The sequence below is a fragment of the Leptonychotes weddellii genome, chromosome 15 (assembly GCF_054177405.1).
Source record: "Leptonychotes weddellii isolate Sample4059 chromosome 15, ASM5417740v2, whole genome shotgun sequence".
NCBI classification, from domain to species: domain Eukaryota; kingdom Metazoa; phylum Chordata; class Mammalia; order Carnivora; family Phocidae; genus Leptonychotes; species Leptonychotes weddellii.
The window spans coordinates 39124892-39140319 of NC_138383.1; the positions used below are offsets into that span (position 1 = coordinate 39124892).

Genomic DNA, 15428 nt, shown 5'->3' on the forward strand with positions numbered 1-15428 from the left:
GTTTGAATCCGTGATACGTTGTCGAATTTATCATGCCTGGATTTGTGTGGAGTCACGGGGGGGGGGGCGGGGGGATTAGCTTTGAAGTTGTGTCAGATAGGCCCTCAATGAGCTGATGTGAGGTGTGAGGAGGACCTTGCTGGGAAGAGAGACTGAGTCTTTCTTGCCATCGGTCTTCTCAGGTGCCCATCACCTGGAGAGGGAGAGCTCTCCTTGTACTTAGAAATTCAGTAGCAGGAATCCCAGGCTAGCTCCCCTGTCAGCCCTGAGGGAACTGTAGAATTCTGATTGGCACCTTCCAGAAGCCTGCTGTCTTAGAACCGAAAGCAGCTTTTGCTGACATCTGGTCCTTCTGGGACGCTGATATTTTTATTTATACAGTGACACTCTCATCCCCAAATAGATTCTTATTTTTAACAGGCTTGCTCCCTTTGAGGGATGCCTGAGGCTCCCAACTTCGCTCGCTGGCATCTCAATGTAAACCCTGCAAAGACAGGAAGGTCCATGGCTTGTGCCCGAGCAAAGAAGGAGGAACACTCACCAGCCAGGAAGTCCAACAGCTGTCTTTACATCCGGAGTCCGAGTTCTGCATTAATCTAGCCTTCCTTATCAAGCTCAGTCGCAAGGGAAAAACTTCCAATGAGCCGTAATTACCGCCCCTCATAAGATAAGAAATGGTGCCTGAGGATACCCTGATTCCCTCCTCCACTCCCCCCCCACCAGTCTGCTGCCCATTCTCTCAGCGGGTCCCCCTTGCTTCTTGTCTTTCAGCTACCCAACATGTTCGGCGACCTTCGGTCCACGTTTATTGCCTTGATGATTGGATCCTATGCCTCCTCAGCAGTCACCTTCCCGGGAATCAAGGTGAGGGTGTGGCCACCTCACCCTCTTGTCCTAGTGTCTGAGCAGAGGCCCCTCCCAAGGCTCCTTCAACCTTCTCTGAAGAGGGAAGTAACTGTGGGAGCTGGGGTTGACCCCGCCCCACCACCCACACCTGGGAGGATGCACCTGGGCACCACAGGAGTAAGAAAAGAAACCCACTGGGCTGTGGGGGAGGGAAAACTCAAGCATATCGTACAGGGTGTTACCGCAGGCCGCCTTTACATTTCTGCTGTTTCTGCACTGGGGTAGAGAAAAGGGATGGCTGAGTTAGTCTGTCACTGGTCACCCCACCCCCTGGTCTGTTGTTGCTGGGCTGTTACTGTCCATTGGCCAGAACACGGCTCTTGGCTAAGTTGGTTCAGCTGTTTCCCTCGCAGGCAGGATTCGGAGCCTGTGGAAGTCACGCAGGGTCAGGAGGAAGCAAACACCTCACAGTCCACCGGTTCCTAGTCCCCACTCCAAGTACTGTTGTTCCTGCCATGCTTCAGAAGCAGCTTTTCCCACCTCTGGCCTCAACACAAGTCGAATCCCATTTCCTGCGGTACCTAGCAGGGAGGCCATAGATGAGAAGGAGTCCTAGATGTGGGCTGGCCACCGGGGAATCGAGGCGCTGGACGGTGTGGGGCCAGCCATCCTGTGGACTTCTACGGGTTCTCACGCTTCTGGAGTGTGCAAAAGCCCACAAGTTCCTCCTCTACCTCTTCTTGCTGTCTCACTGCTGGTCCCCTTCCCTCCCCCACCCCAGGGGTGGGGGCTGGGCAGCTGTCCGCCAGGATACTGGGGACTCCTGCGTTGGAAATAAATGGTGGCAGTGACAACAGCTAACATGCTCGTGTTCAGGAGGCTTCCCACCTGCCAGGCCCCATACTGAGCACTCTGAGGATCCCAATGCTTAGCCCTCACCAAAGCCCCATGAGGGTGCATGCCAGTATGATGCTCGTTTCACAGAGGAGCAAAGGGAGACATCCGTCGGTTCATTCCTTGAGTATTTTTTGGCACCTACCACGTGCACTCTTCAAGGCGCCTCAGCGGACAAGGCTAGCGGGTTCCTGTTCTCAGGGGGCTAGACTAGTAAGGGACAAGGAAAGTAATCAAGAAGTCCATAATCTCAGCCAGGGCTGTTCCCTGGGAACTAGTGATGTGACAGTGCCGAGGGGCAGTCAGGGAAGGCCTCCCCAAGGAGGTGACATTTGGCCCAGGTTGGAGGCACAGGGGGTTTAATGACGTGCCAAGGCAAGCTGGGATGATTGGGATGCAGGGTATCTGATGAGCAGACAGCCGGGCAGGGCTGAGCCTCCTCACACAGCTCCTCGCAGGGAGAGCAGGGCTGCCAGATGCCCCCTGCCCACCTGCCTTGGCTGCCCTCTGCTAACCTGCCCCTTGGCCCTGCGCCGACCCTGCTGTGCCTCTCAGGTCATCTACGACTTTGGTGTCTCCTTCATCATCATCCTCGTGGTCTGGGCCAGCTGCTCTGGATTGGTTTTCCTCAACTGCTTCTTTAACTGGCCCCTGGAGCCTTTCCCGGGGCCGGAGGACATGGACTACTCGTAAGTGGACGCGGCGTCTGCCCCTACCCCCACCCTGGCCAGGGTCCCGGGCAGCACCAATGGACACTCTCCTGTGGCCTCCAGGGTGAAGATCAAGTTCAGCTGGCTGGGCTTTGACCACAAGATCACAGGGAAGCAGTTCTACAAGCAGGTGACCACGGTGGGGCGCCGCCTCAGCGTGGGCAGCTCCATGAGGAGCACCAAGGAGCAGGCGGCCCTGCAGGAGGGCCATAAGCTGTGCCTGTCCACCATTGACCTGGAGGTGAAGTGCAAGCCAGACGCTGCAGGTACCCACCTCACGGCCCTCACCTTCGAGGCCTGCCTAGGATGTTGGCAGGGGGGTCTGCGCCCCTACCCACACGTCAGCGACGGGGAGGAGGCAGCCAATCCTACCTGGAAGCCCCAGCCCCCTTCACTGGGGCCAGCAGCAACCGAGGGCTTTGTGGGTGCTGTCCCACGCAATTGCCACTTCATCCCCAGAGGGCAGGTGGCACCCCGCACCCTGGTTTACAGATGAGCACACTAAGGCCCCGAATGGGTAAGGAACTCATCCAACTCACCTCACACACCTGGGTGACCCAAGTCCAGCACCCACACATTTAACCTCACCCAGGCCCATCCCTGCATCCAGCACAGGGTGATTTGGGCAGCAAACCAGGCCTCCTCTTATGGTCCACCCAGCCCATGGATGGTGGGTGGGCTGTGGGCCACGGGGGTGCAGGCCTCGGTTCTCCTGAGCGCCCTCGCTCTCCTCCCCGCAGCGGCCCCCTCCTTCATGCACAGCGTGTTCAGCCCCATCCTGCTGCTCAGCCTCCTCACCATGTGCATCACGCAGCTGCGGCTCATCTTCTACATGGGCGCCATGAACAACATCCTCAAGTTCCTGGTCAATGGCGACCAGGACGTAGGTAGGTGGCCCCTGGACCTCAGTGCACATCCCCACAAGAGGGCACCCCGCAAGTGGTGGTCACTCCTGCCTGCCTGAGGTGAAGCCCCCTGCCTGGAAGGTGTTAGGCTGGGTTGGACCGGAAATAGCAGGCCCCAACTGTTCTCTCCTGTGGCCATTAGAATGTCCCAGTTTGGGCAGGGAGCAGGGAGGGAGACTGAAATAAGGACATGTTTTCAGGGTGTGGGGCGTGGGACCGTTGACTTGCGTGTTTGTAAATGAAAACACTGTGCAGAACGGAGTACTCCACCTGAGAGCCTGTTGAAAGACAGGCCCACCCAAAGCCAAGCATCTCCCCGCCCCTGGAAACCGCAGGCTTGGTTCTCGGGGAGGCTGTGTGCTGAGTATCTGCAGGATACTTTGGGGCAGTCTTCGGCTCTGGGATCTGCACCCTGAACTGGGAGGGCGAGGCAGAGGCTTCCTTGTGTGTGTGATCCAGTTGAGGCTTGTTAAATTTGGTAAACAGAACTGATAACGCACATGCCACTTTTCTAAAACAGCACACAAGGTCTTCAGCTGATTAGAGGTTTTGATTCTACAAAGAAAATCAGTACTTCCTCAGGGCCTGAGCTGAGTCAGCTTTAGTCATCCCTAAGCGGGACAAACACAGTCGGTAAATCCTTTTTATTGGCAGCCCCGTTGGTGTGCAACTGTTTGTTGGTTTAATTGTTTTTCCCTAGGGGAAGTTACACTGGGCATCGCAAGGAGTCAAGTATAGTTTTTAAAGGGGATGAGAAATCGAGCTTGAACAAAAGGGAAAGATGACAAAGGGCCCCAGACAGCACTGGTCCACTGTGAAAGTGGGCGTCCCGTGGCAAAGCAAAGTGGAGAAGCACGGGCTGTTACGTGCCTTTGCAAAATTTCGTGATGACCCCTGACACGGTGAAGGCCCCAAGACAGCCCTAGAGGAAAAACTCACCTCTTTAGCTTTGTGTTGTCCAGTGATGTTGCCCCAGATTTCTACCACAGAACATTTCTATTGTGTAACACTCCTTAAACGTTGTGGACCGCACTTTGGGGAAAGCTGATCTATCATGTCTAAACACCCTCTGTTACAAGCTCAGGCCTGGTGACGTGAAGCCCCTGGAGTGTCCAGGGAAGGGGCCTGCACCGGCTCTTGGAAGGCAGATCTCCCTGTCGCTGAGTCGTGGGCCTTTACTCCAGTTCTCTAAGAAACCTCTTGCTGCCGGAGAGGAATTTTTCTCAACTGTTTCCCACATTCAAAAAGTCAATTAAAAAAAAAGTCAGTTTCGAGACGTAGAGAAAGTTGGGCCAGGAAATTGAGTCTGCAGCTGACGGGGCATTGGTTTTTCCCCGTTCTGCTCTTGTGAGCCATGGCCCCCGACACCCCCCAGCCAGCGGCTCCCAGGGGGGCTGCTGCAGGACCAGGGAGCTGGTGCAATGGAAGAGACACCAGCTCTGGCTGTCTGAGGGAGACCCGTGGTGTCGGACGTTGGGCTGGGGTCAGGGCGGATGCTGTGTCTCTCCCTCCCTCCCAGAGAGAGCCGTTGGAGGTAACTGAAAGAGCAGTGTTCCTGAGGGGCCGGGTTTGCCCAGGCTTCGGCACCCGCACCACTTCCCTGTCCTGGTGCTCGGTAGGCACCGCAGGCCTGATTCATCAGCCTGCCTGTGACGAGGCCCCGGCTGCATGTGACTGAGGACTCAGCACACAGGAAACCCTCCGGAGATGCCCGTGCTGGGCCTTACCGCCTCTGCTCCCAGAAGCCTGGCTCAAGCTCGGCTTCCCCCCGGCGCTCGGAGAGTCAGATCTTGCTGGGAAATGGCACGTGTGCTGGGCCCAGAGCTAGCCTGCTTCCACCGCCCCCTCTTTTCCCTGTAACAGCCTTTGAGATTTCTGCTGCTAACCTCTCTCCTTTCTGCTTTTTTACTTTTGCTTTCTTGATGCAGTGATGGCCACTGGTAAGCGAGGGGACTGTCAGAGAACACCGCAATATCCCCTCCAGCCAGTCTCTGTTTTACCAAGAAACATCCCTCTTGGCAAGAACTGTGGGTGGGGAAATGGGCAGTCAACTCAGCTTCTGTTTGCCTGCAAAAATGCCCGTCATAATTGTACGGCTCTTTGAAGATTGGAGCCGTTACATCAGAGCCCCTGTGAGTGGTGCCTTCCTGGTACACACTGCTAGAGGCTGGAAACGTAACAGCTACTCCCACGTGAAGCCTCAGTCCCAGGCACCGGTAATTTTGTGGTTCCCAGGTCATAGACACTTCCTGGAGCTTTTCTGGGAGGTCATTGTGACATACTGGATTTCGTTAGCTGTTTCTTGGAAATAAGCAGAAGATGTGGAAAGGAGGCTGGGGTGCCTTCCCGTTGCTCCGGCTTTGATTTCAGAGTTTAAAGTCTCTAAGCTCCCCTCAGGGCCTCCAGGGACCCAGGGGGTGGTCTGTGGAAGACCCCAGAAGGGTCTGTAAAGTCTCAGACTCCACCCGGCACCTGCCCCAAGCTTCTGCTAGGGCCTCCCCATGACACAGCCCGTTTTCCTCCCCAGTCAGCCTCTACACGTCCATCTTCGGTGTGCTCCAGCTTCTCTGCCTACTGACAGCCCCTGTCATTGGCTACATCATGGACTGGAGGCTGAAGGAGTGTGAAGATGCCTCCGAGGAGCCTGAGGAGAAAGATGCCAACCAGTGCGTAGACAGGGCCTGTGCCCTGGCTCCTGGCCCCCAGAGTCCGACGTGAGGCGGGGACAGGGTGGGCAGCTTGGGTTTTGAAGTCCGCAGGAGGCGAGAGCGGGTCGTGCCTAGAGCTACTCGTAAGGGCTTTAAGACACGCTCTCTCTCGGGGCTCAGCACACATTTAAGTGTATCGCTTCCTTATGACGATTCTTGGGTACTCGAAAGTTAGGGTATCACTGGGCTGGATGAAAGAAGGGGAGAAGGCGGAGGAAGGTGTGTGTGCGGACACTGGGTGTCCAGCCATTCTGCTGTTGGGACTGCACTCAGACGACCAGCACAGTGGGTGAGCGATGTTGACGTGGTCCTGCTTGCCTGCAAGGCTCACTCCCCTCGGTGGGAGCAATAAGTTGCCACACCTGCAGTATGCGTTGCTAGATCTGTTCATGATTGTCAGGATTCAACAAGGTGCTGGACCCCGCTTTTGTAAGGGTTGGGCTCCAAGATCAGAGGATGAGTTAAATGCCGTCTTCCATGACTCCGCCTTAATATAATAAGCAACGTTTATTGCTGTAGGCCCTGTGCCAAACACTTAACACACAGCATCTCAGTTAAGCCTCACAACACCTCGATGAGGCGCATACTAGGGTTATACCCATTTTACGACTGCGGGAACTGAAGTTAGGACTTTGAGTAGCTTGCCTGAGGTCACATAGTGAGGAAGCAGTGGGCCTGGAACTCCCTGTATGTCTCCAGCACTTGGCATTCATGCTTGGATGTTGTACAGTCGTCCATGGGGTATCTGTGTGGGCAGTGGGCCTGGAATCGGTAATGGTGAATTCACAAGGAAATAATTACAGAGAATGCTCTGTTATCTAGGTCAGGTCCTAGAGCCAAGAGATTGTGCCCATTCCGGTTCCATCTGCTGCATATTTGTTTCTCCTTCACTCCCTCCTGCCCCCAAAGGGGAAATCCACTCCCTCCCTTATTTGACTTATTATCTGACTTATCATTAGCTCCCTGCAGGATTTGGGTGAAGTCGGAGCCAGTTCATTTGGGTGAAATCCTGACTTGGGCACACTCCGCTCTCTGCCTCCCGATCGTTTGTGCTCAGTCTTCACTGAGGCAGTGCTGCGTGTTGATAGCTGTCTTCTCATATCCGACCTCTCCACTGAGGTTCACACTCAGTGCCCAGTCAAGAGTGTGCAATGGGAGTGTCCCTAGTGCTGGTCTAGCCCTGACAGTCCCTCGGACATGCTTGCATTAGTCTCTGAGTCTTGCATTGTCCACAAGCTGTTTCTCCTGAGGCCTGACTCCCTGGGAGAGCCCATCCTCCTCAGGGAGCCCCCAACTCCAGTGTGTGCTCTGTCTCCACAGAGGCGAGGAGAAGAAGAAGAAGCGAGACCGGCAGATCCAGAAAGTCACCAATGCCATGCGGGCCTTCGCCTTCACGAACCTGCTGCTCGTGGGCTTTGGGGTGACCTGCCTCATTCCCAACCTGCCTCTACAGGTGGGTGTGGGGTGAAGGAGAGGCCAGGTGGGGTATGGGACAATGAGACTTAAAGGTACCTGATGTGTCATGGAAGCCATCCACAAAGACAGGGGTGACTTTTCATTCATTTAATCCAACCAAGCAAGCAACCAGCCCACTGTTATTTACCAAAGGTTTCTTACCTGCCAGGCTCTGTGCTTGATGCTGGGAGTGAGCTCTAAATGAAACTGGGATTACCTTTCACAGAAAACTCTTCTCTGTGAAGGGGTATCATTCTTCATGGCCTTTTGGGCATCTTGCATGCCATGAACACCACCATCATACCATTTCCTGGAGCTATATGGGGGAGTTGTATGGCTACTTGCTTTGCATTTGTCCAAAGAGGTCTGGCCAATCTATGGCCTTGGTGGGACCATCTGCTTCTCCGGTACAAGAGTGCCTACAGGGTATCTGTGTTGTAGAGGGTGGGAAAGATGGTGACGATCACTTGGCATCAGGGTTCAAAAGCTTAATTCCTTTACACAAGATTTCTGATGCTTTTGAAACCTGACTTTTGGCAGAGATTGGGAGCAAAGTAGATTTTGTCATCGGCCCAGCTCTATCTTTAGGTCCATTAAAGTGTTCTGGTGCCAATCCCCAAGGTAATGGATACTCAAAACTCATCATTTCTTACTTATTTTACTATGTTTTAGTATTATCTGTGCTCTGGAGATTTTTACTTCTCATATGGTATTGGTGGGCCTACTGCATGATGGCGCATCACCGTGAATCTCTGTCCTCCTCATGAACTTTGAAGGGTCATGAGTGATGGCGTTGCTTCCACATGAATTAGACCAAGTCCAGTTACTATCTTGGGCCAGGTCCAGAAGGAAAGTGAGAGTCTCTTCTTTTTTACAAGTGGCCACACGTTGAAGTACATTGAACACCCAGGTGTGCACCACCCGTGGGTACTATCCCGTGTATGTGCTGACGCTGTCTATGCAGACCAGAGTAAACCGTCGGAGGCTTGTACTAGTTCCTGGTGAGAGTGTCCTTGCATCCATGGTGCCCCCCAGCTTCCCGGTGGCTGCCCTCTCTACAAGACCGGCAGATCCTTGTCTTGACCACCTTGTCTGATCGAGGGGCAGTGCTCAGTAGGGATAGTCATCTGCTTTCTGTTTTACTTAGTTCTCGTTGAAAGAGGAGTTCTGCAGAGGCAATAAGACGAAGGAAGTGGGAAGGGGGAGCCCGCACTGGTATGCGCATGCACAGAGGGGCACAGCCCTCTTTCAGCACTGCAGAGAGCAGCCCCTGCCCCCTCCGCCGCCCACATTCCTGGGAACAGGTCCTGGCTGCTGAACAGGACGGCAGGGCTGTGTGCAAAGGGCAAACAAAGGGTCCTAGTGGCGAGATGGTCGGCTCTCGTGCTTCTCAGGAATCATTTACAGGTGCTTCTTAGAGCTTGCTCAGCCTACCAGCGGTGGCCTTTTTGAGAAGCTGAGCTTAACTTGGGAGGGGAGAAGGAAAACTAGCTGCCTATAGGGCCTGGATGACCAGGCACAGAGACCTCTGGGCACAAGTCTCAGATCAGCAAAGGTAGGAGATCAAGTCATGATTAATGACCTATTTAGTGCTGTGTCGATACACACAGAACGACCGAGGCAGGAGGAGCCTTTACTCGATGTTTGCCAATTTCCATGGTGCAAACGCTTCCATCGTGGCTGATTTCAAGCAGCGTGAAAGCCCCGATTGTGGAGTTGGACAGAGATTGGCGGTGACGCGCTGTCATGCAATAGTCCCACCAATGCCACACGAGAAGTAAAAACCTCCAGAGCACAGATACTAGTAAAACAGTGCCATAATTCGGGGATGAGTTTTGAGTATCCATTACCTTTTTTGAATATAACTTAATTATAAGTTTACAAATTTAATTTTTAGTCATGACTGTCTTTAATAGCTGGCTCACGAAATTCCTGAAAATTCAGGAACGGGCCCTGGAGACCTGGTGCGCACCCACGCCAGGTTGCCAGCACTCCCATTGCTCAGGACCTCCGAGGACCCTCACGCTCTGCTCTCCCTCTCTCAGATCCTGTCCTTCATCCTGCACACGGTTGTGCGAGGATTCATCCACTCTGCTGTCGGGGGTCTGTACGCAGCTGTGTAAGTGCCCGTTGCTGTGGGTGGCCTGGCGCCTGTGGTAAGGGAATGGCCTGGGGGAGGCTCGTGGTGGGACTGAGGTTCCAGAGAGGGCCAGCCGGCCATCTGGGCTCATCTTGTATCGGGGACGGGTACCAGGACTCCTGTTGGCTGTGTCAAGGGACGGTCATGGCTGGCGAGAAGTGGGTCGGCGGGCAGACGGCTGGGTGCCCACAGGCCTTGGCATCTAACACGAAGTCAGCTCCCCAGCCAGGGGCCATGCTCCTGTGTAGCTCGCTGTTGCCTCGGGGCTACCGCTCAGCCGCGTCCTGGGACCGCCCCTGGCTGCCCACGGGAGGGGCAGGGGTGGGCTTGGCTGCCCCGGAGCTGAGTGTCGATGTTCCGATGACCCCCAGCAGGGGCAATGACATGGGTAACTGAGCCCACAATGTGTCAGACTGTTCTCACCCTGAGTCTGAAAGGGCCTGGTTCCGCCTATCGCCTTCTCATTTGGCCAAGGCTAAGATGAAACCTGCCTCCTTTTCCAAGAGGCCACACGTGCAGAAGGAACCACCACAGCTGCTCTTCCCCCTTGGGCTGGGGCTTGGCTCAAAAATGGAACTCATGGGGTAGCGCCCGGCTGGCTCAGTCGGTAGAGCGTGCAACTCTTGATCTCAGGGTTGAGTTTGAGCCCCACATTGGGTGCAGAGATTACTTTAAAATCTTAAAAAAAAATGGAACTCAGACACCATCTGCTGTGTCTCTGACCAAAGACTGGTTCGTTCGTTCCTCGCTGGGAGCCCCTTCCCGCCTCTGGGGCCGCAAAGCCGCAAAGCCTGACATTCGCTGAGGTTTTGTCAGAATTCTGTCCCCCCTTCCAGCAGCATCCCACGGGGGTCATCCCAGGTCTGCATGTCGTCCCCCACTGCACCCAGTGCCAGGAGGAAGTTGCTGCTGCCTTGGCAGAGTCAGAGAGGCCACCGAGAGCGTGATGCTGAGTTTCCGCGATTACACAACGCTCCTCTCGACGAGGGCGTGGCCGAGCCAGGGCCCGCCTCCAGCCTGCTCCCCGGGCCCGGTTCCCAGACTCCCGCCGCCACCACTCCTTCCACTCAGCCCGGCCAGACACCCATGGACCTGGGGCACACCCGGGTTGGGTGGGGTCCTCCAGAATCGGGGGTCTCACACTGGTCTGAAAGAGCAATTCACAGTCACAGAACTGCTTAGCAGAAATGAATCCAAGGCAGGCCCCCCACTGTTCTCTCAGGCAGCTCCTGCCTCTGCTCTGGCGCCAGACGTGCAGCCTGGAGGCCCCAGCACCCCTGGGGCCAGGCCGAGGCGCATTTGGAAAGCCCGCGAGTGGCACCTGTGGTGACAGGTCCCCTATCGTCCCGGCAGGTACCCCTCCACCCAGTTTGGCAGCCTCACAGGACTGCAGTCACTGGTCAGTGCGCTCTTCGCCCTCCTGCAGCAGCCCCTGTTTCTGGCCATGATGGGTCCCCTCCAAGGAGACCCCCTCTGGGTAAGAAGGGTCTGGGGCTGTGGGCTATGGGCATCCGCCCCACTCTGCGGCCTCCGAGCTGGGAGGCATCCCTCAGGAGCTTCCAGAGCCCCAACGGCGGGCAAGTTGGGACTTCAGTTAGGATCGATTCAGGGTCCCCTGGTGACTGGTGGCTGGGCAGGAGGAGAAAAGTATCCTTTCTGGACCTGATTTTGGGGTGGCCCTCCCACCAGGGGTTGGGATTCCTAACCAGGCACGGTGAGCTTGCCCCAGTCCCGGTCCCATCCCTGGATGTTCACGTCAGTAGGTCAGAGGTGGGGGCCTGGGCCCTGAGGGCTTCCTAGCGGCCATGGACACTGGGAAACTCTGACGCTGGAATGTGGAACGACGGGCCCTTAGATGGCTTGAATCTTCCAGTTTCAGTTTTTCCTTTCTTCTCCTGTGACCTCGCCTTTCCCAGACATGAGTGTGGGGAAGGGTCTTGAGCAGGGCTCTGTGAAAGACCACAGCTCCTGCCCCATCCCCTGCCTCACGTGATGGCAACTCTCATTTCGGCTTCTCCAGGTGAATGTGGGGCTGCTCGGCCTGAGCATGCTGGGGTTCTGCCTCCCCCTCTACCTCATCTGCTACCGGCGCCAGCTGGAGAGGCAGCTACAGCAGAAGAGGGAGGACGACAAGCTTTTCCTCAAGCTGAACGGCTCCTCCAACCGGGAGGCTTTCGTGTAGCGCCCACCACCTCGGAACTGTGGCCTCCTGCCCTTGCTTCAGTGACTCACCAGTGTCCTTCTCCCCATCCCAGAGGACCTCCGTGCACCCTCAGGATCCTCTCCTTCACATTTTGGAGCCCACGCTCCCTCCCAGGGCCCTGGTCCTGCCTCGGACCTGTGCAGTGGAAGGACGGGAGAGGGCCCGGATGTGCGATTTTCCTACTGCTGGAAGCAAGGGCTGCCGTGGGCTTTGCTCTGCCACCCTCGAGGGGCCCTGGGGCCTTGAGGCTCCGTGGTGCCTGCAGGGGCAGCAAGGAGGACCCCCCAGCAGGCAGGCTCTCTCCCTTAAGTGTCTGGATTCTGCCTCTTGCCAAAGCAGTGGGGTCTGCCATCTACTGCCTGCCACCTGCCTCTCGGCTGCATGCCCACTGGCCACACCTGCCCAAGGACAAAGTCTTGCGCTGTCTGCTCCCCCTCGCCTGGCCCCTCGACCTCCTCCCTTGGCCAGTCTGAGGCTGCCTGAGGAAGGAAGGACCCGCTTCCTGTTGTTGGTGCTAACTCCTTTGTAATTCCAGCCCCCTGTGGCCTGTCCATGACCTGGCCTCCTGTTACAGGCCTGTGGAGAAGCCCCCCCTGGCTTAAAGCCTGGGGAGGGGATGGAGGACTGGATAGCCAGGCACCGCTCAGGGGCCAAGGACAAGGCTGATTAGCAGTCCCTCACCTCCTCCCTCAGGGCGAGGAGCAAGTGTCCACTGCCCCCTTCCATCCAGTCTGTGACCTGAAGGGAATTAAAACAGCACCAACAGGGCACCCGCTACACACAGCTGTTCGTATGGGGGTGGAAGTCAGGCTGTTGCCGAGAGACGGAGGGCCGGGCCTGACTGGGGAGATGGATGGTGAGGGGCCTCGGGGTGCGTGCACGTGTGGGATGTGTGAGAGATGTGTGTGGGGTGTCTGCCCTTATCCTCCCGGAGGCGGCCTCGCTCTGGACCTGGAGCTTGTCTGAGGCTGCGGGGTTGTAGCGCCCCCTGCCGGCAGGCTCCTCCAGGGCCCTGGAGCTGTTTACGTGAGAGAGGCCCCTGTCCTCTGCCAGGCTGGCCTGGCTGTCCAGCCACCCGCCGCCTGACTGCCCCCAGAAATGTGTCTGAGACTTCCTGGGAGTGCACAGCAGGGCGGGTTGATTTTTAGGTCTATACTTTTGGGTCTTTTAAGTTTTACCAGACTCCTTTTTATAAAGCAATAAATCCATTTTCCTCCTGGGAAGGGATGCCCCTGCTAGCATTTCAGTTAATGGCTACACGTGCCTGTTTTGAGCTTGAGAAGAAAAGGCAAGACAAGATTTTTCTGCCACTGACCAGCCCCCGTCATACCCAGTCGCTCCCCGTCTCTCTGGGTGATTGCCATCTTGGGAGCTGCACTGGGCCAGAAGAAGACCTTACTCCCCGAGCTCGCCCCCAGACAAACTGGGCTTGTGCAGACATTTTAGAAGTGGGGGCCACCCCTCCTCTGCTGTCTATCCCAGCCAAACAGCGAATCCTGACCCTTTCCATCCCCTACTCAGATTTCCTACTCCTGGCTCAACTGCCCTGAGGGTTCCTCCTGAGCTCAGGACAAAGGGTGACACCAAGAGAGTCTTGGGCTCCAAGAGACAGAGGCAGAATGCGGTGAGGGGAACTGGTGGAGAACAGGAAGGGACAGACCCAGGCCCAAATTTGAGCTCTGCATGAACAGTTGAGTACCTTGAACACACCTCATTTCCCCAGGCTTCAGTCCAGTCCACTCAAACATTAAAAAGCAAAAAACGTTTGTTTAAAACAAACATTTTTAAAAAGGAGAGAGAACCTAGATCAACATTTCCCAAACCATTCCTCAGAGCACTAGTTCCTATAAGATGTTAATTATTCTCACTTAAAACCAAAAACTTTCGCGGTCAGGGGCGCCTGGCTGGCTCAGTCAGTACAGCATGTGACTCTTGATCTTGAGGTTGTGAGTTCGAGCCCCACATCGGGCATAGGACTTACTTTAGAGAAAAGAAAGAAAATGGTCAAATCTGGGAAACGCGGGGTTAAAGTCAAGCGTGTTTTCTTACAGCAGCAGGCACTTGCTGCACCCGGCCACCCGGCGGCGTGTTCCCGGTGCGGGGGGGACCGGAGGGCCCCAAGAGCAGGGGCGGTGTGCTGCAGAGGGAGCACGGGTTTTAGCGGCCGCAGCCGGCCTCCACGCGAGGCCCAGTGGCCGCCTGCGGCAGGAACACCTCTGGCGCTTGTTAGAAATGTGTCTGCCAGCTGTTACCTCTGGCCTAGTCTTCATTTGGCTAAGCCCCGCCTGGCCATCCTGTGCCCCCAAACGTTGGAGACCTCATTCTGCTCTGACCGTAGGGAGTTGATGGGTTACATATTTTCCTGTTATCATCCTTGCATCATGATAACAACCGAGGAGTTAGACACCATCCCTATTTTATAGCTGGAAAACTCGAGGCCCAGAGGGTACAGTCACTTGCTCAAGATTAGAGCTGGTACTCAGAGGCTTCGGAAGTCATCAGAGAATCCAAAGCCCTCCAGACCAGGACATTCCATTCAGAGCTCCAGCCCCAGGGCCCACCTGGCCCTTGGGAGCAGGGCCAGCAACAGCCCCAGGGAAGGGAAGCGAAAAGCCAGGCATGGTCTCCATTTCCTGGAGCCAAGAGCTTCCTTGGAGCAGGGGTTGAGCTCTACTTCATAGAGTCGTGTTGGCTGATGGGTGCTTGGGGGAGCAAATCTCCCCCAACCCTGAGAGGAGTGCCCTGGGAGGGGACGGGACCACGGGCTGGTCAAAGGCGGTGGGCATCAAGGGGCCACAGACCTTTGTCTCCACTTCCCCTCCCCGCTTTCTTCAGGCTCCCGGTGGGAAGGAACAGGAAGTGATACCTGGAGTGAGGTCAGAGTGAGGAAGGGGGCTGGGCCACCCTAGGGAGCATTGTCAGGAGTCCCCTCCTCTCTAGTCTCCCTGGACTCTTGTCTAGGAGTCTAGTCATTCCTTTGTGGTTGGCTCTCTCCAAACCCTCCTGGGGGAAGGTTCCAACCCTCCTAAAGGCCACAGGTATGGTTGCAGGCCCCTGGGGGTCCCCTTCTGTTTTGTTCTTTCTTCTTTCCCGCTTGTATCCGGAATTGGCCTGGTCAAAAGAACGTCTGCTCCAGCCTTCCTCGTCATGGCCCTGGGCTATGTAGTCTGAGGGGACATCTTACTGCCCTGGGCCCCAAGGACCCTGAAATGGGGACACACCTGGTACTGGGGGTACATAGGCAGGACTGCCCCAGGCAGCAGCATGACCACATTCAGCCCAGTGGAATTTCTGATGCACTTGCATGTCAGCCTATGTGAGTTTGAGTGACTACGTAGGGGGGTCGGGGAGGGGGGCGTGCAGACAAGCAGTTGGCACTTTGTGGTGAGGGGCTCCTGTCCGAGAACTCTGAGAAGTCCTCTCCATGAGATTGGGCTTCGGGGGAGCTCCCCTCCCTCTGAAGGAGAATACAGTGGCTTCTCATGGGCTCTTGGGGTGGTGAGGAGCCTCATCTGTACCAATTACCAGGGGCCCAACTCAAGGGACATATAAATGGTGGGATTATGA

At 56.0% G+C, this 15428-nt stretch overlaps 1 protein-coding gene across 1 annotated transcript; it reads left to right on the forward strand.

Annotated features, from left to right (window-relative positions):
- Positions 1-427: 427 nt before the first annotated feature.
- On the forward strand, positions 428-12629 carry LOC102740806 (large neutral amino acids transporter small subunit 4). Its single transcript, XM_081805527.1, has 9 exons — positions 428-864; positions 2296-2429; positions 2514-2716; positions 3191-3337; positions 5883-6021; positions 7384-7516; positions 9564-9637; positions 11012-11135; positions 11679-12629. Exons 1-9 carry the CDS (start codon positions 781-783, stop codon positions 11838-11840), a joined length of 1200 nt encoding a protein of 399 aa, XP_081661653.1. The 5' UTR covers positions 428-780; the 3' UTR covers positions 11841-12629.
- Positions 12630-15428: the final 2799 nt, after the last annotated feature.

Coding starts and splice junctions, on each gene's coding strand:
- LOC102740806 (XM_081805527.1), top strand. CDS start 781: ATGTTCGGCGACCTTCGGTCCACGTTTATTGCCTTGATGATTGGATCC. Junction 865..2,295: donor TCACCTTCCCGGGAATCAAG/GTGAGGGTGTGG, acceptor TGTGCCTCTCAG/GTCATCTACGACTTTGGTGT. Junction 2,717..3,190: donor GTGCAAGCCAGACGCTGCAG/GTACCCACCTCA, acceptor TCCTCCCCGCAG/CGGCCCCCTCCTTCATGCAC.